This window comes from Myotis daubentonii, chromosome 6, assembly GCF_963259705.1.
Source record: "Myotis daubentonii chromosome 6, mMyoDau2.1, whole genome shotgun sequence".
NCBI lineage: Eukaryota > Metazoa > Chordata > Mammalia > Chiroptera > Vespertilionidae > Myotis > Myotis daubentonii.
This window is the reverse complement of record NC_081845.1, coordinates 91397992-91420337: the sequence shown is the minus strand read 5'-3', so window position 1 is coordinate 91420337 and position 22346 is coordinate 91397992. Positions and strand designations below refer to the sequence as shown.

General features: G+C 44.3%; 1 protein-coding gene across 3 annotated transcripts in view; it reads left to right on the top strand.

Moving 5' to 3' along the window:
- The window catches only part of TBC1D22B (TBC1 domain family member 22B), an 82692-nt gene extending 67591 nt beyond the window's left edge, over positions 1-15101 (top strand). For 2 of the 3 annotated variants that reach the window (XM_059701820.1, XM_059701819.1), the window contains exon 13: positions 11196-13129. In XM_059701820.1, the coding sequence (XP_059557803.1) occupies positions 11196-11324 (129 nt within the window). In that variant the 3' untranslated portion in view covers positions 11325-13129. Of the gene's footprint in view, positions 1-11195; positions 13130-14953 lie in introns of those variants that run through there. The other variant, XM_059701821.1, reaches the window with a different exon arrangement.
- The last annotated feature ends 7245 nt before the right edge of the window (positions 15102-22346 follow it).

Here is a 22346-nt window from a genome sequence, read left to right as displayed (position 1 = left end):
GCATAGGATACGCTGGAAAGTAAAACAGACAGACATCTCTGTTCTCAGGGAGCTTACATACTAGCTGGGAGAGACAACAAACACAAGCATAGTAAATCAGAAAGAATGTTAAGTGAAATGACAAAATCTCTAATGTAGAGCAGGATAAAGTGGTTATTAGGTAGCAGGGAAGGGGTAGGTTGCCATTTCAAGTGAAGTTGTCAGGATAGGTCACATTTGAGCAAAGGCTTGGGAAGGGGAGGGAGCCAGCCATATGGTCATCTGGGGAGGAGCATCCAGGCAGAGGGAACAGCCAGTGCAAAGGCCTTCAAGCAGTGCATGCCTGCAGTTGAAGGAACTGGGGGAGGGACTGGAGCACAGTGATCCAGGGGAAGAGTCGGCATAGGTGAGGCCAGGGTACTTACAAGGGATCAGATCACAGAGGACTCTGTAGACACTGTAGGACTATGGCTTTTTCTCTGAGCGGAAGGGGAGCCGTAAGAGTGTTTGAGCAGACAAGGGACATGATCACTCAAGGGATTGATCTGGCTTCTATGCGACTGTGGGCATGGGCGAGGGTGAGGGCAGGAGACCACCCAGGAGGCCATGGTGGTCCTCCAGGTGAGACATGAGGATGGTGTGGACCTGGATGGTGGCAGTGAAAGTGTGACAAGTGGCCAGAACTTGGATATATTTCACAAGTAGAGCCAACAGGGATTCCTGATGAATCAGGTGTAAAGCATAACAGAAAGGGTGAGTCAGTTTGACTGCACAGTTTATGAGAAGGCGGCAGGGAGCAGGTGTACGGAGGAAGATCTGGAGTCCAGTTTTGGGCATGTTGAATTTTAACTACCGTTAGACATCCAGATGGAGATGTAGGATAGACAGATCAGTCCACGAGTCTGTACTATGTATGTTTAGCAGCCTTCGGCTAGAAGGCCTGAAAGCCAGGATGGTGGTTGCGAGCCCTAAGGAAGTGAGTGTGGACAGAGGAGAGATGAGGACCAGGTCTTTCGCACACTCTCCTACACCAAGAGGCCAGGGAGAAGGGGTGGGCGGAGCAAGGAGGGAGAGCGATGACCAGTGAGGGCAGCGACCTGGAAGCCTTGGGTGAGGGTGAGGGCAGATGTGAGGTGGTGGGATGCTGGCAGCTGCTCCGAGAGGCTTGGGCATAGGATACATTGAGAGGCTTGGGAACTGATGAGAGATTGCCAGGCTCTGAGGTCTGCGGAGAGAAAGGCCTGGAGGTTCTCATGGTCGTTATCTCTGGGGACAGCAGTGGGCTTTTATTGTTCTGCTTTGTACATCTCTGAACAGAAGGTGATTTTTTTCCAAATGGGCATCTATTTCTTCCAAAAGCAGGGAAGAAAGCCAGAGAGGGCTGAGTGCTTTTCTAAGGTCTAATTACTAACCAAGGTGTTGAGTTCTCAAGAGCAGAGCGTCGCCATGTGCTCCCCGAGCAGGCCCACTCTAATTGGTATTAGGTGGCTAAGAGCAGAAACCTGCCCAGCAGGTAGATGGAAAGACAGGACCTGACTTGCCCAAAAGGACTTTGGAAGAAAAAGGAAAGAGCAGCGTCTGTGAGTAGATGCCAGCCGTGGTGCCAAGGCTGCAGGCAGCTGATAAAGAGCCACAGCTCCTGCCAGCAGGCAGCATATGTGACGTCCGGGATGAATGAGCACCAGGGGCTGCAGTGGCCATGTGCTGGGTGAGCTCTCAATTTTGATAATGTGGTTGAAGTGGAGCAGGGTATCGGGAGCAGGGGATCTAATTGAGTTATCATGAGCCAGGCTCAGAGGGCCTTGTCACATGTGATAAAAGCGCTTCCCAGATTAGCCCGGGGGGTGGAGGGGATTCCTGGAACGGCTGTTAGTGATTCACAGTATCGACAGAGCACAGGATAATAGTCTATGACTTTGAAACTGTGTTAGATGCAGAGATGTTCTTTCCTGGGTAGCCTATTCGATTATCTGATGGATTTGAGGTCTTTCTGCAACAACCCTCAGAATAACAATGGAGCTTTTGTCTGCTGCTGTGTTAACACACAGTTCTACTCGGAGAGGAGTCCCACCTCTTTCTTTTAGACCAAATAGAACAGGCGATGGAACTGGATAATCTGCACAGTTCCTCCCAGCCCCACAATTCTATAATTCTGTGAATAATAAAAGAAAAAAGTGGGTCTGACTGTGCTAGGATAGACAGGAGGTGTCCTTCAGGAGACAAGCATGGCGCAGAGCACACGAGCATTGTGTCAAATAGTGAGACCCTGGCCCGTGACCTCTGCAGAGAATAGGCTGCCAGTAGTGAAATCACTGCCCAGGAAGCTCTGTCGATGAATACAGGCATCCCAGAGAGCCAGCGGGCCCAGCCTGGGAGGGAAGTTTTAGGGCTACAGCTGCAGTGACTCGAAAGAAACCAGATGAAGTCGCTGGGGAGGTAAAAGTTGGAGTTGTGGCGGTTTCAGCAGACCAGCCCTTTGTCACTCTTAGAGAGCAGGGAGGGACCCGGCTGGGAGGGGGGCCAGTGCAGGGCATCGGGAAGCAGCCGCCCTCCTCCAGAAGGTGGGGACTATGTGGAATAGAACAGCACTAAGCCACCTTCTCTGGAGCTGGTCTACTTGGGTCAAATCCTAGCTCTGCTGCTTTTCTAGGTATGCAACCTTAAGAAGTAAATTGGCGTTCGATACCTCAGTTTTCTCACCTATAAAAGATAAGAGTACCCATCTCCTAGGGCTATTATGAGGATTATACAAAGTAATGCACATGACGTGGGTAGAACAGTGTGCTGCGCATATAGCCCTGCAAACAGCTTACTGTCATTATCACTGCTCCCTGCAGTGTTCTCCTGAGTCTGGGAGCAGTGAGGCGAGACAGAGTTTAGCACCCAAGTCTGAGTGCTTTTTAACTTACTTGAGTAAACAGGCTCTGCTAATCCTGGGTGAACAAATAGGGCTGGAGAGGAGGTGCCCGAGGGTGCAGGGAGAGTGGCTCTGACCGTGGGGAAGAGAACAAGCAGGTCCCCGGCAGCATTGGCACATGCGCGAGATCTTCTGTTTGACTCGCTCCATTGATGACGGCCCCACTGACACTGGGAGGACTGAACGTAGTAGAGCAAGTCCACGTTCAGCGAGCAAGCCAGGATCACAGTGGCCAAAGCCTTCATGCCCACCATCCTCACTGCAGCATGGCCACCGTTATTGGCCCGTCCTACAGGTCATCAAGGTCATCACGGCCCATCGAGGGCAGACTTTTGGATCTCTTCCCCGGTGTTTCAAGATGCACATTACCCTGGGACCCATTCCTCTGAGCATGCAGTGGAGAAGGGGCGGGTGGAGCTGCACTCGAGAATGGCCGCTTGTTGGAGGTTGTAAGTTAGTGCCTATTGGTCAGCTCCAGAGCTGGCTTTTAGTCCCCAGCACCCAGGACTCATCACCCTGTTTTCTTGAATCAGTGACGATGAGAAACTAACACTTTGTATTTTGTAATAAATCCCTAATCTATATATTTTTAAAGATTTGTACAGAATAGAGTAACCTCCAGGTAGCCCGGAAATGATTTGGCTGTAACACTGCATCCACTATTCACCCTGCAGTCTAAAAAGCCATCTCGGGACAGTATCTGTGAGAGCCCAGAAGAGCAGGATCCCCCACAGAGATGGCAGGGCAGGTGTCTCAGGACTGATCTCAAGGGGACTCCAAGGACCAATCATCAAAATTCCTCAACTCTGTAAAACGGGAACTGGCAAGGAAGTCACCTTGGCCCAGCTGATGACTGTAAACCAAAGTAGCCGCTGGCCTCAGATCCTTTGCTTTCATCTTATGGAAAGCCTTGGAGAGATTCCCACTCTGAAAATGTCTTTTGGAGGACACTGGTCAGAGTTATTAGATGAAACAGTGCTAAGCCCAAGGGATGTTTCAGGCCTAAATAACAACTAAATGTAAATAAATCTCTCGAACCAGATGGCATCCACCCATTACTTCTGCAGGAACTTCTCTTTGGGATCGTGGAATGTTGCCCAAACAGATATCCAGTAAATTGCCCATTTGAATCCAGCCCAGAAGGTTCAGAGAGAGCCCTGAGGCTAGTGTGAGAAAGGACGGAAACAGAGGAAGCCCTGAGGGGGCTCCATGGCGTTCTCTGAGGGGAAACTTGCCGGATGCACTACCAGGTACTCTGATGCTGGGGAAACCAGTGAATGAGTTTGGCTCTCACAAAGTTTACATAAAGGACACGTTTTTGAAAATTGAAACCAGGGGAATTGTTTTGCTACCTCACTGGTTTTCAAAACAGGAAGGATTTGTTTTAAACTACTTATTTGACTAAGAAAGTATATTTACATGCCTGAATACATTTACATTTGCAAAGTATGTTCCAGTATTGTTAAGTGATTCTTACCACAGAATCTTATTTAACAGTATATATTTTATGTGGCCTTAAGGTCTTTTGCTGTCAATTATTATACATCCTATCTTTGGTGGTGCTTGGCTCTTAACACTGAGTAAAATTAATCAACTACAGATTTCTTTCAAGCAGCCTCTGCTATGACTTATTTTCTTTTTGTTCCTCCTACATTATGCCCCAGTTCCCTCTCACTCCAAAGCAAGCAATATGTAGAATAGTGGTTATGAGCACCAGTTCTCATTCACAGATTACCTGCGTTCAGATCCCAGCCCACCACTACTCTGACCCTGGGCAAGTTCCTTAACCTCTGTGCCTCAATTTCCTCATCTGTAAAATGGACTAATACGTATCTCAGAATGTATGTGATGATGAAATAAGTTAATACAGAGTACAGGTGAAGCATCCAGGCTCTGCCTGGTATGTGGTAAATGCCCGGCATGTAGTACGTGCTACCATTATAACAATTATTATCCTAGATTTCTCCCTCTTCATCTGCAATTCTTCCATCTATTGAGCATTCTCTAATGGGTTTTCCCTGTGCCTTTTCCTTACCAAAGTCTCTTTGCTTATTACCTACTATCCCTTCTTCTCCCTTGGCCCTTCCTTACCTAATTGTCATCCCCGCTCCCCATCACAGCCAAGATACAGCTCTAATTACTCCTCTGCTGTATTTCTTTTCCTTTGTGATCTGTGGGTTTTCAGCAGGTACCTGAGCCATACCCTTTTCTACTTTTCAACCATTTTCAGTTTTTTTTCTGTGAAAGCCGTTGCCCCTTTCCATTAATTTGGAACCGTCTCTGCTGCTTGCCCCACAAGCTGTCTTCTCACAAGCGCAGTGTTTCATCTAAGCATGTCATACTTAGTGCTCCCATGAGCTGGCTTTGTAACAAATCTTCAGTGGTTCCCAGCCCAGGCAGTGCCTCTTCTCTACCTCTAGCTAAAAGCACCTGATTTGTGATTAACACCTTCCCACTGTTACAGCACTACGATGGGGGTGCATTCCTAGGCATGGCCACCAGGTGGCAGAATGGTTCCTCACACCTAAGCCTCACTGCCCTTGGGGGAGGTGAGGAGTGTTAAACGACTCTGGAGGGAGGAATAAGGGGTAGAATTATTTCCAGGTTTCTGGAAGGTTTCTAGCACGGTTAGAAGAATTGGAAATTACTGGTAGCTCTTATCCCAGCAAAGAATAGTCTTTTCTAGAAAGATCATCCCTTTATCGGCTGCTTTTGTTTATCAATTGTATGTGTATGTAACCACTATAAAAAATTAAAAATACCAGTATGTAAAAAGAAAAAAATTAGGTACCTGAAATCTTACCACACAAAGGTGATATATTTCCTTCCAGACATTTCATTATGCAAATCTATATGAGTAAATACATATTGTATGTACATAACTGTTAAGTCATTTTGTATACTTTGTTCTGTAACCTCTATTTACCACTTTACAAAATATAGTGGCGTTCTAGAATGTCAGAAAGTATGGATAAACATCATTTCCCCAAATTTGTATTTTTTACACATTACATGAGTACATGCTTGTGCAAAAATTTTGAAAACATGAATAATGTGGCTGCAGGGTATTTTGTTTTATGGATTTATCTTCATGTATTTAATGAAAGGTCACTCTCTGTGATATCTAGGGTTTCCTTCCTTGGGATCTCAAGTGTGCTTTTATTCCATCAAGAGCTGTTTAGTACCTCTAGTGCAGTGGTTCTCAACTTCTGGCCCTTTAAATACAGTTCCTCATGTTGTGACCCAACCATAAAATTATTTTCATTGCTACTTCATAACTATAATGTTGCTACTGTTATGAATTGTAATGTAAATATCTGATATGCAGGATGGTCTTAGGCGACCCCTGTGAAAGGGTCATTGGACCGCCCAAGGGGTCGCGACCCACAGGTTGAGAACCGCTGCTCTAGTGGAACCCCAGACCTGGTTGCCTGTTGGAATCATTGGAGACGTTTGTGAAAAGTGTGCATTGCCAGGTCCCATCCTAAGTATTGAGAATCCAAAACTCCAGGAATGAGGCTTGGACCCATGTGTTTCTAAGAATTCCTGCATTCGCTTAAGCTCTTACACTGGTTGGATGGCAAGTGCGATGATCACTTGAAGCCCTAAGGGTCTCATTGAGTCTCCAGGCCTCTTGGTGCTTATGTTCTGATGAGGCTAAGCAAATATCGTTTCTTCAGTTCAGGGCTGGTTCGGAGTCAGTGAGGTATGTCCTCAAGAAATAGGATAGCGTCCTAGCCGGTTTGGCTCAGTGGATAGAGCATCGGTCTGCAGACTGAAGGGTTCCAGGTTCAATTCTGGTCAAGGGCATATGCCTGGGTTGCAGGCTCAATCCTCAGTGGGAGGCGTGCAGGAGGCAGCTGATCAATGATTCTCTCATCACTGATGTTTCTATCTCTCTCTCCCTCTCCCTTTCTCTCTGAAATCAATAAAAATTTATTAAAAAATAAAAATGAAATAGAATAGCGACATGGCCTCACCCAGCGAGTTGATTGAAAGTGGGAATGAGATTCTGTGCCAACAAAAATCAATAAAAAACTTTTCCAATGAATTAATTAAGTTAAAAATTAATATTAATGTCCTAGCTGGTTTGTTTCAATGGATAGAGCTTCGGCCTGAGGACTGAAGGGTTCCAGGTTCGATTCCAGTCAAGGACACATGCCCAGGTTGTGGACTTGATCCCCAGTAGGGGTTATGCAGGAGGCAGCCGATCAAAATGATTCTCTCTCATCATTGATGTTTCTCTCTCTCTCTCTTCTCCCTTCCTCTCTCTGAAATCAATGAAAAAATATTTTAAAAAATTAATTTTAGTATTAACCTGAGTGTTAAACTAGACTCTGGAAGGAAGTATAAGAGTTCTTGTTAGCTGTGGTGTGGATCAAGAGAAGGGCAAGAAGAACAAGGACCTTAACATAGGGTCCACATTTAGAAGTCAGGAGATCCCTGGATGTGAATGGAACATAATTAGTTTTCTTTTCAGTGACCCCTAATTCGAAGTTAGTGTTTCCTGCAATAAGTGTGGGCAACGAAGCACAGTGATATTAGTAGTACCTGTCTTTGTCACTGATTAGAACATTGTTTATTACTAGTTTGAAATTATAGTAGTTAACCTGCCATTAGATCTTCTTATAGAATATATTAATGAAGTATATACATTATAATATCACAAATTTGTTTTAAAAATATTTGATAAGCCCGGCCAGTGTGGCTCAATGGTTGGGCATCAACCTATGAATCAGGAGGTCAGGGTTCAATTCCTAGTCAGGCACAAGCCCAGGTTTCAGGCTTGATCCCTTAGGGGGTGAGGCAGGTGGTGTGCAGGAGGCTGCCGATCGATGATTCCCTCTCATTATTAGTCTTTCTATTTCTCTCTGCCTCTTCCTTCCTCTCTGAAATAAAAACGTTTTTTAGTAAAAAAAAACAAAACACATTTTGATAACTATATTTCAATTTAACTGGTCTTCTATGTGATTCTGTGTATTTCATTTTATGTATTTAAAACCATTATTCTGAAAATGGCTTTACCATACAGCTAAAGATAGGCTTCACCAAGTAGCCAGAGTCTGAGGTACAGAAAGGGTTAAGACCTCTGTAATAGAGAGTCTTATAGTAGAATAAAAGTTGACTCCCTGAGGAGTTTGGGTGGGGCCTTTGCGGTAAGGCATAGGAAGCAGAAGAGGGGTCAAAGGGGAGTCAGGGAGTTCATGGGGGAGGGTATTATATTCCAAGGACAACATTTTAAAAAAAGAAGTTTGGCCCTAGCTGGTTTGGCTCAGTGGATAGAGCATTAGCCTGCAGACTAAAGGGTTCCAGGTTCAATTCTGGTCAAGGGCATATGCCTGGGTTGTGGGCTCGATCCCCAGTGGCAGGCGTGCAGGAGGCAGCAGATCAATGATTCTCTCTCATCATTGATGTTTCTATTTCTCTCTCCCCTCTCCCTTCCTCTCTGAAATTAATTTTAAAAATATTTTAAAAAATAAGTTGATGGGAGAGTATGGGCAGATAGAGAAGCAGATAGACTGATTGCTTTCTCTTGTTCTTCCTGTGGATTTACCACCATTTTGACTTAAGTCTTCAAGTTTTATTCTCATGCTTGGAGATCTCAGGGACGGAGTTACAATTAAAAAAGTTTTTTTAATGATAGTATTCAGTGCTGGTGGAGATCTGGGAAATGAGCGTTTTTCTGGAATGCATTTTCTGGATGAGTGTTAAGTACTTTTAAAATATTCATGCCCTCTGACATAGTAATTTCATTCCTAGGACTTTTAGCCCAAGAAAATAGTCTAAAATATGGCTTTATGCATAAGGCTGTTCATTATAATTTCATTATAGTGAAAAACCAGAAATAATCAAGTGCTCAAAACAGGAAGATGTAGAATAAATGATGGTACATCTGCATCATGGAAAATTGTTTGGCCATTGAGAATGTCTACAAGGAGTTCTTAATATTAGAGGAAATGCTTATGATAAACGCTAAATAGATTCAACATTGCATAGAGGAACTATTTCAACTGTGTAAAATGTGCAGAAAAAGGACTGGAAGGAAATATGCCAAAACATTGCAAAATAGCTTCCTTTTGATTATGAAGTTATGGGTATTTTATTGTCTGCTTTTTTCTTTTTACTAAACGAAACTTCCACAAAATGTGTATTAAGACTTTATTGTAAAAATTGAAAACAAAGGGCTTGACAGATAGACAACTATAATGATAAAGTGAAAGTCTCACTTCCCCAAAAGCAACTGCCTAGCCCTCTACAGTTTTTATACACCAATATAGGTTTTTTAAAGTTTTTATACACTCATATACATATATAAATTATAAATATATTATGTTTTCCCATTTACCTAAGTGATTCTATATTATATGTATTTTCCTGCAACTTCCTCTTTTTTCCTCCTAAAAATGTCTTAGCTATTTTTCACCTTAGTGCATGGAGTCCTACTTCATTTGTTACAGGTGCTGCCTGTATTTCATGATATGGATAGCCATGGTCTATCTAACTATTCCCATAAGGAGAACACTTCTCTGGTGTCATTCCCGCTATTGGGAGCGTGATGCAGTGACTACCTTTATACAGGAGTGTGAATATTTCCCGAGGAGAGGGACCCAGACATAGAGTCCTGGATCAAACACCATGGGTGTTTCTGATTTTGTTATACACGGCCTGTATTTGTTAAGATGATTTAAACTGTCCTGTAACCAAAACCATAGAATAACAGTGGCTTAAAACAAGATAGTTGTTTACTTTTCTTTGACTCTTCTGGATGTGTTGCTCTACCATCTTCAGCACGTGGCTCTAAAACCTTAGGGTCTGAGATGACTGCTTCCACTCCTGCATTTATATCCATTTTCTAGGAAGGGGAGAAAGAAGGAAAGTTTAGGGCAGATCCCAGAATTAGTCAGAACTTAGTCATATTGGCCATACATTTCAGTGATGCGTGAACAGTATGATAAAGCCAGCTAAGTTTCTGTTGCTGAAAAAAGAAACCTCATAAAGACAGGCAAGACCTTTACACTACAAAACATTGCTAAGGCACCACAGCCTGTGGGTGGGCCATCAGCATTCTCTGCGTTGCCTGGTCGCTGCGCCCAGCCATTTGTCTATTTGGTTGTTTCCCTTTTTTCTTACTGATATGTAGGCACTCTTTGATTATGGGTATTAACCTTTCATCTCTTACAGGTGTTATGCATATTTCCTTATAGTTAGTTTCTTATACTTTATTTTTATTTTTGGTGCCTTGACACATTAAGGTTTTTATAATCATATGTAATTAAATCTCAGTAAGTTTATGGCTCTGGGGTTTGTGTCTTGCTACAATTACTTGTATAATCAGAAAAATAACAAGAATATCCAGTTCAGAAAGAGAGACAGAGAAAGAACTTGAAGCAGCAGCAATTGCGTAGGTAACTAAATACTGAGAGAACCTAAAATCTCACATTCGTTTTTATTCCAATGTTCTCTTTAATAGCAGTCTCCATGGAGCTGTTTGAGGGACCTGTGCTTTGAAAACTAATAGAGTTTAGATGGGTAGAGTTTTAAAAGAAGAGGTGTTCCAAGTGAACGGAACAACATAAGTTAAACCAGGGAGCACAAGCAGGCGTGGCTGAATGGACCCGGCTGGAGGAGGCCTGTACATGGGAACAGTGAGAATTAAGCAGGAGGTTGAGGATGGTCTTGGAGAACAGGGCGAGGAATAGGGTGATTGCAAGTAACATTGTATTGCGAGAAAAGTGTCCATGCAGAAGGATATGTAGCAGTCGCCAGTACTAGTAAATGTTTTTGTTTTTCTTTTAAAGGAAGCAAATTAAGTTACTAACAAAAGGGAAATGGTTGCATAAATTAGTATAGCCGCACGACAATACTAATATTGAATGTAATCATTTTTGAAGGCTGCATGGAAAAACATGATAATTATAGGTAAAAATTTATCTGAAATCACATGAAATCCTAATTATGATTACAACTATTTAAAGAAATATGCATGTGAAAAGACTGAAAAGGAATACTTCAAAATTAGGGAGATGTTTGGATGATGAGTGATTATTTTTCTTTTTTAAATATCCATATTTACTGTTGTCATTCTCTATTTATAATATTTTTAAAGAGACAGGTGTTAGTGGATTGGGAAATCAGCAGAGGCTTTTCAGTGCTTCCTGGGGACAGAGGGCCGTGTGCTGCTTGGGAGGAGGGAGGCCCTGCCTGTCAGGATGTGGGACAGAGAAAGCGACCCGTCCAGGACCTACGGGTCCATTGCTCTGTGGTCCCGGGATGAGCAAAGTCCTTTCTTGCATTTCAGGGTCTCCTCATGCTGCTACAAAACCTACCTACGATACACTGGGGCAACGAAGAGATCGGGCTGCTGCTCGCCGAGGCGTACAGGCTCAAGTACATGTTCGCCGACGCCCCCAATCACTACCGGCGATAGGTGCTCTCTCCCCATGGGGACCCAGACTGCCCCATCTCTGATGGCAATCTGATCACTGTGGCCACTGTGCGAGCCGTGGACTGGACCAGGAACCACTCCTGCTGTAAAAAGCTCACATCCGCCGCCCAGGTCTTAACTTTTTGGCGTGCCTATCCACCACTCCATGTCTCTGGATGGGTCTCCTGGACCGCTGTCAGTATTCCATGCCACATGCATGGGCCAGCTCTGGGAGAGGACTGAAAAAGAGGTACAGGGTTGTCTGCCCCTTTAAAAGAAACTGGAGAAACGAAGGGGAAGGCTCAGGGTCTTAACTTACATTGCCCATCCATGGACTGGCTGTCTCTTGCCTCCCAGCCCCAACTGATATTGTTGCTTTTTGTGACATAGTTTGATTTGATCACAGGTCAGAAACGCCTTATGTTTTCAGAATACTCCTAGCCCTTCTCCCCTGTCCATGGTTCCTAGCCCTTTGCCTGCTGCCCTGGTCTGAGCCATGAGGGGCAGCTTTTCAAGACCATTGTTCTCAGATGGAGGAGACACGGATGCTTATAACTGGGAAGAGCCTGTACCCAAGGGCTAGGGGTTTTATTTTTCCTTTTCTCACTAGTATGTGAGCGTGTGCTTGTGTTCATGCGTGGAAATGCCCACCCAACATTTAGTTGCCTGTCTGAATTTCTTTGTCCAGACTAGCCCATCACACCAGCTGGGAAAGGCCCAGCGACCAAGTGTGCAAGCGTCCCTTGAGAAGGACAGGGCAGGGGAGGGAGAACGGTCTCCTTACCTCTCCAAAGCCTTTTCCATGATGACCCACTCCAAGATATTATGTGTAAATTGTGTTATTATGTATATGGGTAAAGATGTACAAATATATGTCCTCTTTGTAGCAGATATGATTTTATATTTATAATGCGCATCAACTTGTGAAAGCAATCCGGGTCACCAGCGCAGGTGACGTTGCCAGCAGGTTGGTTTCTGGATGCCCTCCTGGGCGGGAGGGAAGTGAGTGGGGTCTGCTAGGGTGGGCTGTGCTGAGCAGATAGAGCTGCTGTGAAACCAGAGGCAGCCATGCTGAGCCTCAGTGTCTCAGTTGTTTTTCCTCCCTCTGACTCCCCTCCCCGGCCCGGTGGAGCCTCTGCCCTGCTCCTTCCTGCCTTCAGTCAGAGCTCCCCCCTCTTCACCCCTAGCCCTCCAGAGAGAGGACCACAGAGGCAGAAGCCCTTCTGCATGTTTGTAGCCCCTGCCTTTCCCCCCCGGAATGGGGGAGGGCTTTTGTTTTCACATTTGTAAGTCAGCATTGTATTCAGGACAGAAGCTGTGACTGACTGTCAGTGCCAAGGAAAGGGGTTTCCGTGTGTCCCTGGGGTTTGGGGCTCTTCTCAGAGGGAGGCATTGGGTGTCCCCACCATTGTGATCACATCCCATCCAGCTCACGAGATGTGTGACCCCGTTCGATGTTTGGCGTTTGGTAGTGGAGAAGTGGGGGATGGTGGCACGCAGCTGTCATCTTCTTGAGAAGCCAAGCCGTGTCCCACTGGGTGACACCCTGGTGTCTGCCAGCAGAGCCACCCACAGGCGTCTTCTCTCTCATCTGGAGCTGTTTCTCAGGCATCCTTCCTAACCCTGCGCCCTCCCCGCCGTGTGCCTCAGTCTCCTCCGCAGAGCGGGCCCGGGGCCCAGCCTCAGCTGGACTGAAGAAAGACACTTATGTTCCCAAGTGGTGGTTTTATTTTTTTAGTTTTTATGTTTGTATGGGAAATTGTGGGTAAAGTGAAAGAATTGTAAATAAAGAGTGGATTTCCTCCTCCGCTGCTGGTTTTTCTCCCGTGGATTTGTGTAACCTGGAACTAAGGAGTCTCCCTTTTCTAGGTTTTTTTCCTGTTGATACTAGTAAGTGTGGGGATGAGCCTTCTGTAAGGTAGGCAGGGGACATCAGCAGGCCCACTGCGCCCGCCTCGGGGAAGGACACTGGAAGCAGACTGAGTGGTCACGTGGCTCCGAAAGTCTGAGAGAGCACCTCGCCAGGTGCCAAACACGGGGACAAGCACTTTACGTGGATTAACTTGTCCGAAAAGAGTTAACTTGTCCGAAAAGAGTTAACTTGTCCATCAAACTGTTTTCCCACCAAACCATTCAGAACTAAAATGTGTTCCAAGACTGGCCCTCCACTTAGGGTCTTCATTAAGGTTTCTCTTTTTTGGTTGTTGATTGGTTTTCCTCTTAGTAACTTGATTCCAGAAAGGCAGCTGACTGCGTCTTTGTCTGCAGTATAGATTGGAATGGTTTCTTCACCTGGAACTTCTTCCTAGGGCTCATTTGAGAGTGTTTCTTGGTTTCAGTCATTTGGATTAAATTCAGCTATATCTAACAAAAGCCAAAAATAACTGGCTTAGCCCAGCCAATATGGCTCAGTGGTTGAGCGGCGACCTATGAACCAGGAGGTCATAGTTCGATTCCCCATCGGGGCACATGCCCAGGTTGCAGGCTTGATCCCCAGTAGGTGCTGTGCAGGAGGCAGCCAATCGGTGATTCTCTCTCATCTTTGATGTTTCTATCTCTCCCTCTCTCTTCCTCTCTGAAGTCAATAAACATATATTTAAAAAAATAAATAACTGGCTTACACAACATGGAAATTCCTCTCACATAAAAGTCCAAAAATAGGCAACCCAGGGTCATGGGATGAATCTGTTTCACAAAGCCTTTAGGAACCCAGACTTCTCTCGGTCTTCATGGTCAAGATGACCAACCAACACTCTAGCTACTGCATCCACTTTCCAAGCGACAGGATGGAGTAAAGAAGGGACAACGAAAGAAACATAGGAAACGTGCCAGTAGTGTTTATGGAAGGTTCCAGAAGGGTACCCCATAATAACTCCTTTTAAGACTCACAGGTCAAAATTCAACCCCATGATAGGTCACCCCTAGTTGCAAGGGAGGTTGGGGGAATAGTCAGTCAGGCAGCCATGTACCTGGCTCAAAATCAGGATTCTATTACTATGGAGGAAGGGAAGAACAGATACCAGGATCCAGGTAGCAATCTACAATAAGAACTTAAGGAGAGTTGAAAATAGAGACCAGACTTTCCCATGAGCATATAAAGGGTATCTGACTTTGAAATTCAAGTGACTGTTTACAGTTAACCTTGGAATTTAACCATTATCATAAAACATGGACAGTATTTCTACTTGATATTGTTTGGACTTGAAGCCATTAAATGTTCCAGAAAAAATAACTATTCTGAATTAGTCTTCATTCAAAATTCTGATTTTCATTTATGTAGAAAGTCAAGCATTTTTCTGAAATATGTTTGGTCATGATTAGAAAGTTGATGAAAATTTGAAAACTAACTCTTGCATACTCTGACCTACAGTGGACCTAATGTTTCTGTAATCTAAATCTCTACAGTCCTACTTAAATAGGCCCCACCTTGGCTTGTATTCATCTGGGGAGGGATGGTGACAGATTACTCAAATAGTGAACTCATTTGCTCCTGAGGCAAGAGCCTCTTGCTGACAGTATTCAGCTTGTCTTGAGTTGGACTTTGCATGTCCAGCATCTTTGTAAAGCTTTAAGGATTGGAGTCAGAAGCTAAGCTAAACCCCAGTAACTGAGCACTTGATATCTCTTCTTAGGACTTCCGACACTCAGTTCCCAGCTGGAGACTGTCCGAAGGGACGGAGGTACAATGACCACCGGACCGAGAAGGTATCTTGAGACCAGAAAACGAGGCAGGCAAGTCTATCGATTATAACAGGACTTGTAGAGTAAGTTATAGGAAGAGTGGGTCAGCATGAAGGGTGGCCCACAGTCTGTGCAGGTAATCACCGCTGCTGGGCAGTTGTTACAGTAAATATATGTTTATAGTATAGCTGAACTACTATTGAGCCACAAGACTAAGGGAGCATACCTCCTGGTCTTATCATGGTAAACTGCTTCCAATTGACACCAGCACCTACTTTGATATTTATTCTGGCCTTTTACTGACAGGAATCTCTATGGTTATATTGTATAAGCTTATAGGACACAACTAATCATTAACCATAAGGCTTTGGTCCTGGCTGAGACTATCGAGGTCAGGTTCAGAACGTGGAAATTCAAAAGAAAGGGGCATACAAAGATGGAGTCAGCATTGGTTACATCTACATCTATACAGAGACAGTTTTGGAAGCTGCCATAGGTACCAAATGGAGGCTTTTAGACTCATGATGAGAAAGATGAAATTAACACAGAATCAGAACATTTATAGTCATTGTGCAGTTCATCATTTTTAAAAATATATTTTTATTGATTTCAGAGAGGAAGGGAAAGGGAGGGAGAGAGAGAAACATCAATGATTAGAGAGAATCATTGATTGGCTGCCTCCTGCACGCCCCACACTAAGGATCAAGCCCGCAACCCAAACATGTACCCTGACCAGGAATCGAACCTCATAGGTCAACACTCAATCACTGAGCCACACTGACCAGGCTATCCTATATAACAAAAGCCTAATATGCAAATCAACCGAATGGTGGAAAATACATATATTTTTTAAATCAGATGGGTAATAAATATTTGACCTGGACACTGATATTTAGCAAGTTAAAGGATGTGAGTACTTAAAGCAGTGGTTCTCAACCTTCCTAATGCTGTGACCCTTTAATACAGTTCCTCATGTTGTGGTGACCCCCAATTTCATTGTTACAAATTGAACATAATTAAAGCATAGTGATTAATCACAAAAACAATATGTAATTATATATGTGTTTTCCGATGGTCTTAGGCAACCCCTGTGAAAGGGTCATTTGACCCCCAAAGAAGTCGTGACCCACAGGTTGAGAACTGCTGGCTTAAAGAAACAGGGCCCTGATCCAAAGGAACGAGGTTGTTTCATACAGGACTGATTTCAAGTACCTCTAAAACATTCACCTAATTACTGATTACAGATACCTCCAGAATATAATAAACTTGATGACTCATTATAAGTACTTCCAAAATATCATAAACTTGATTAAAGGTGCCAGAAATATCTTCTGACTTTATACTTGAAGTCCTATGTTTACATAAAATATTACTCAGCGCACAATCTGTCCAAAGCAGATGGTCCCTGTTCCCCTCCTCACCTGCTTCTGTTTTTCTAAAACATTTCCCGTTAAATAAAAGACATCTTTCCCTGAATCCTTCAGCAGAAGTCTTACATTTGGGGAAGGGTGGAAAAGAGACAGTGGTGGAGCCATCAGCCTCACCTTCCCCCCCTGCCCCCCCCCACACACACACACACAGTAAGGCTGGGTCTTAGCTCCCCCCAATCACCCTGAGTCTAGGGAAGCCACCTGTGCCCTCGCTGCCCACCCTCCCCCAAGGTGAGACTAAATGCAGTGAGATATGGAAAACTTATCCTGTGATCTCAAGAAAGTCCTTAAGGAGAAACAACAGGGCTTTGCTTGAGATGCTACATCAAGACCCCTTTCTTCTCTGCTCAATCTTTTGAAAACATAATGAAAAAGTTCCTGAATTTGAAAAAAAAAACAGCTCCTCTTTATTGACCCTCACATAGGAAATCACACTTCAAATCAGTTGGCAGAGCTGTGCCCCCAAAGTGGATTCATCCTTGTTCACCAAATGTGTTTGGTTACACATTTTGAAAAACTCATCTTGCTTGGAGATAGGTAATAAAAGAATTTAAAGTTTATTGAAGGGATTTCTACTTTATAACTTTCACCAATTTAAACAAGGGAAACATCCTGTATTGTTGTCTCTTAGACAAGAGAGTAAGAAAAGAGTAGGAAGATAGCCCCAGGAGGAGGCTTCTGCAGAAGCGGACACCCCATTCTACAACAGTAGCTAACAATTACTGGGTACTCCCCATGTACCACGCATGACTATCTTACAGAATTAACCAAATGAATCCTCAAAACAATCCTATAAGGTAAGTGCTATCCTTATCACCCTCATCTTACAAATGGGGAAACAGGCTTGGAGAGGTCAAGTAACTGGCTCAAGGTTTCATATCTAGTAAGTAGCAGAGCTAGGATTTGAACCCAGGCTCCAGACTCCATGCACCTCACTACCACGCTCCAGTGGCCTCCAGTTTACTGTTGACTTGGTTAAGGGCTGGTCTCACACAAAACCACACAGCGAGCAAATGTGATCATTTGTACTCCATCTTTTTCCAAGGAGATAAAGGAAATGGGAGAGAGGGGGAGAAAGGGAAAGCTTTGTCATGATCATCATTTTAATTCTTTAACTTGACTTCTGCCGTCTTCCAGAGACAGCTAACTGACCACCAAAATCCATGCGTCCTTTTCCATGATGTAGAGTTGTCTCTGGGAACTGGCTGACCAGCCAGGGACTACATTCCCTGACCTTCCTTGGATCAAAGTGGGGTTGTGTGACCAGTTCTCTCCAATAAAATGTGAGCAGCAGGAATATATGTCACTTATGGGACAGACAGTTAAAAAGTAGGTGTTCCTTTTCCCGGTTTTGCTTTCTGGATGCAAAGGACTCCGAGCTCTGGACAATAGAGAAGCCACAGATGACAGTAGTTGAGTTCCTGAATGATTTAATGGAAGGCTGTCCACCATCCAGAAACACTGCACTGAATAACTGCGTGAGTAAAAAATAAACTTCTATTGTGTTAAGTCACTGAAATTTGGGGTTTGTATATCGCAGCAGCTAGTATTACCATAGCATTACGGCAGACAACCAGTGACTGTTCAAGGGTCCCCCACCCCACTTTTCCTGTTCCAGTTCTTTTTAGTGCATAACAAACTGTCCCCAGACAATGGCTGAACACAGCTCTGTGGGTCAGGAACTCAAATAGGGCACAAGAGGGATGACTTGGATCTACTCGACAATGTCTGGGGCCTCCGCTGGAAGGTTCAAAGGCTGTGGTGAGTCATGGTCAGGGTGTCATCCAGGGGCCCCTTCATTCCCATGTCTGGCAGTTGATGCTGGATCAAGTTGGGACCTCAGTTGGAGCTGTTGGCCAGAACATCTACCTGTGGCCTCTTCCATGTGGTTCTTTCTGCTTCCTCATGGCGACTGGGTTCCAAGAGCAGCCCCAAAAGGCCCGGTGGAAACTATCACCTTTGATGGCGTAGCATCCCCTCTGAGTCACATACTCACTTAGATTCTTGCAACTTGAGAGTAAGAGCATGTGGGGCGGGTGATATTCTTGTAATCATCTTGGAAAATAATCTGCCACATTTTCTTTCCATATTTCTCTCCCACTTTCCTTTTCTTCTTGCCCTCTGCTTCCTCCTCTTGTCATTTTCCTTCCCCATTTCCCCATTCTTTCTAACATTCCTTAGACCTGTTCAGTTAACATTGATTGAGTACATGCAGTGAGACATGTCAGATCCACAGGTACAGGTAATACCTGCTTCATTTTCTGCATCCTGCTCTCTTTCCCAGGTATGGCCATCCCAGCTTAGAGACCACGGCTAGATTGTAATGAGGCTGCCTGTGGGGCTAGGTAGATCCAGGCTCACAGCCCTGGCTTTAGCCCCTGTACTGCCATTTACTAGTTGAGTTACATTCATTCATTCAATAAAAATGTCAGGAATACAACAGAAAACAAGACATAACCATTAAGAAGCTCATGGTAAGGACATCTTAGGCAACCCAGTAGTCTCAGGTTCCTCCTAGGTAAATGGGGATATCTTGCAAGATGGTAGTAAGGATTAAAATAATATATAAAAAACATGCAATAGGTACTCAAAATGGTACCTACTAATTCATTGTAGAACTATTTACCATAGCAAAAGACTGGAAAGAACCGAACTGTTTATCAATAAGGGACTGGTTGAAGAAACAATGGCACATCCACACCATTGAGTAACTACAACTATAAAGAGGAAGCAGGAATATATGTATACACTGCTATGGAGTACTCCAAGATATATTGTTAAATAAAACAAGCAAGATGTGGGAGTGGGGTGGGGGTGGAGTTGAATAGGTGAAGCACAAGGGATTTTTGTAGGGCTTAGAAACTATCCTCTATGATAGTGTATGTGTGACACTATGCATTTTGCCAAAACTTATAGAACTTTACATTAGAACTTTAATGGTACTTAAATTTTAAAAAATCATTTATGAGGTCAAGAGATCCCAGACAGAATGGGGACTTTGACAACAGATTCTAACCAATGAAATAATCTCTCTGAAAGGGGTGGGGAGAAAAGGTGCCAATCCTATTTAAGTAACTCTGGAATTGAGTGAACTCTGTAAGACTAAAGTCAAAAGACCTGCCATAAGCAGTCCACTCTAGTTGTTAAAAGATGTTTCCTGCAGGTGTATGAGCTAACAATTATGAAGCCACTATACACGTATCCTGGAAATGATAGTTAAGTAAATGAATGGTCGATAGTGAGAGCCAGGTTCAGTCTTGGAGTGCAAGGCTACAGATAAGCAAGGGGATGACTGGAATGATCCAGGTGGCAGCTGGTACTGCGTTAGAGTTGTAAAGCGTCAGTATGCATACATTTCGCTTACACATTGAAATAGATAGCTGTATATATATATGTATGTATGTTATTACTCATAGGTATGTGGATATAGAGGGGTTAGTATTCATTCACACATATTATTCCTTGCTCTATCAGCTGAGAGAGCCTAGAAGCAACAACTTTCCATTACCAGCAAGCATACCTAGTGCCCAGATCTTGGTTTCTAATACCATCTATATAATAAAAGCCTAAGCCACCGTTATGGCAGAACGGCCAGAACGACCGGTCGCTATGATACGCACTGACCACCAGGGGGCAGACGCTCAATGCAGGAGCTGCCCCCTGGTGATCAGTGTGCTCCCACAGGGGGAGCGCCGGCTGGCAAACACAGCGGCAGTGGCAGGAGCCTCTCCCACCTTTGCGGCAGCGCTAAGGAGCAGCAAGCAGGCGGGCAGTTATGGTACCCACCAATTTTCCTAACCTTTTTTTTTTATTTTTATTGATTTTTTACAGAGAGGAAGGGAGAGAGATAGAGAGCTAGAAACATCAATGAGAGAGAAACATCGATTAGCTGCCTCCTGCACACCTCCTACTGGGGATGTGCCCGCAACCCAGGTACATGCCCTTGACCGGAATCGAACCTGGGACCTTTCAGTCCGCAGGCCGACGCTCTATCCACTGAGCCAAACCGGTTTCGGCAACCTTTTGTGACATCACAGGCTGAAATTCTTGATCTGACAATGCCACACAGATAACAAGATCCATGGTTGTAGCCATGGTTAGGAAATTAGGTTCTGGAAACAGACTTCAATTGGAATCCTACTCCACCATTTAATTTTTATTTTGAGAAGACTTCTAAACCTCTCTGTGCCTCTTTTCCCACCATCCCTAAAATAGGAATTATAATTGTAACCACTATCATATTGTTTGTGAGTGGCAAGCAAATAAGATAATGTAGGGAGGTTGGTCCAGTTCTTGGCACTTAGCTGTCAATAAATGTTAGCTATTTACTATTATACTTTGTATAATTTATTTAATATATGTCTTTCCTCTCAACAGAATTTAAGAAAATCATTAACCAGGTATTGGAAGATTGAAAAGGCAAGAGGAGACATTGAATTATCACAGAGGTACTCACTATAGGGAGCAGTTACCACATTATATTGGAGAATCAAAGGAAGGACTTTGAGGGTTTTTTTGTTTTTGTTTTTTCAATTAACAGCTTTATGCCCTAGCCACTTTGGCTCAGTGGATAGAGCATCGGCCTGGGAACTGATGGGCCGTGAGCCCAGTCAAGGGCAAGTACCTCAGCTACAGGCTCAATCCCCAGTGCTGGTGGGGTAGGGGAGGGTCGCATGTGGGAGGCAACCAATCAATGTGTCTCTCCCATCGATGTTTCTCTGTCCCCCTCCCTCCACTCTCTCTAAAAATCAATAGAAAAATATCTTTAGGTGAGGATTAACAAAAGACACACACACATACACAAAATAACAGGTTTATTAAGGATAATTTACATACCATAAAATTCACCCATTGGAAGTGTATGTATGTTTCAGTGACTTTTTAGTAAATGTATACAACTGTGCAATCATAACTACAATCCAGTTTTAGAAAATTTCTAGCACTTTCCAAAATTCTCTCAAGTCTATTTGCACTCCATCATGGCTCCCACACCTAAGCCTCAAGTAACCGATTTCTTACTTTGTTTTGCTAATTCTCCCTTAAATATATATTTTCCATTTATTTTTAGAGAGGGGAAGGAAGGGGAATGGGGGTGAAGAGAGTCCGAGAGAAGCGTTATGTAAGAGTTGCCTCCTGTGCCTCCACGGGGGCCAGGATCAAACACGCAACCCAGGTATGTGCCTTTGATCGGGATCAACCCACTACCCTTCCCGTGCTGGCTAACCTCCAACCACTGAGCCACACTGGCCAGAAATCTGGATAGATTTGCCTAGTGTGAGTTTTATTTAAACAGAAGAAGAAATCCGGTAGTAAAAGGAAGTCATGTAAAATATATACTACTTAGGAACAGACTTAACATTTTAAAATTATCACAAGTTTAACGTTAAAAGTTGGTTACAGTTTTATGGAAATCATCATGAAGCAAAATGTTTAAAAAAAAATTTAAAAAAAGCCGCAGCCGCTTTGGCTCAGGGGATAGAGCACTGGCCTGCGGACTGAAGGGTCCGAGTTGATTCCGATCAAGGGCACATGCCCAAGTTGCTGCTGGATCCCCAGTAGGGGCTCTCATAGTTGATGTTTCTCTTTCTCTCTCCCTTCCTCTCTGAAATCAATAAAAATATATATTTTTTAAAAAGAGAGAGAAAGGAAAGGTGAGAAGAGGTTCCAGTTCAGTGCGGCTAGAACAGGGGGGATGGTACTAGAAAGGGCGAGGCGGGTGCGCCTCCAGAGTTAGGTGACCCAACACCCCCGCAGCACTGGGGGGGGGGGGGGTCCTGCGGGAGTCGGCCGTCCTCCCGCGCAGGCGCAGTGGCTCCGCTGGCGGCGGCGACGGGGCAGGGGCGGGGCAGGGGCGGGGCAGGGGCGGGGCGGGCGGGAGTTCGCGCCCATCGCGAGCGCAGAGCGATTGCTTCTG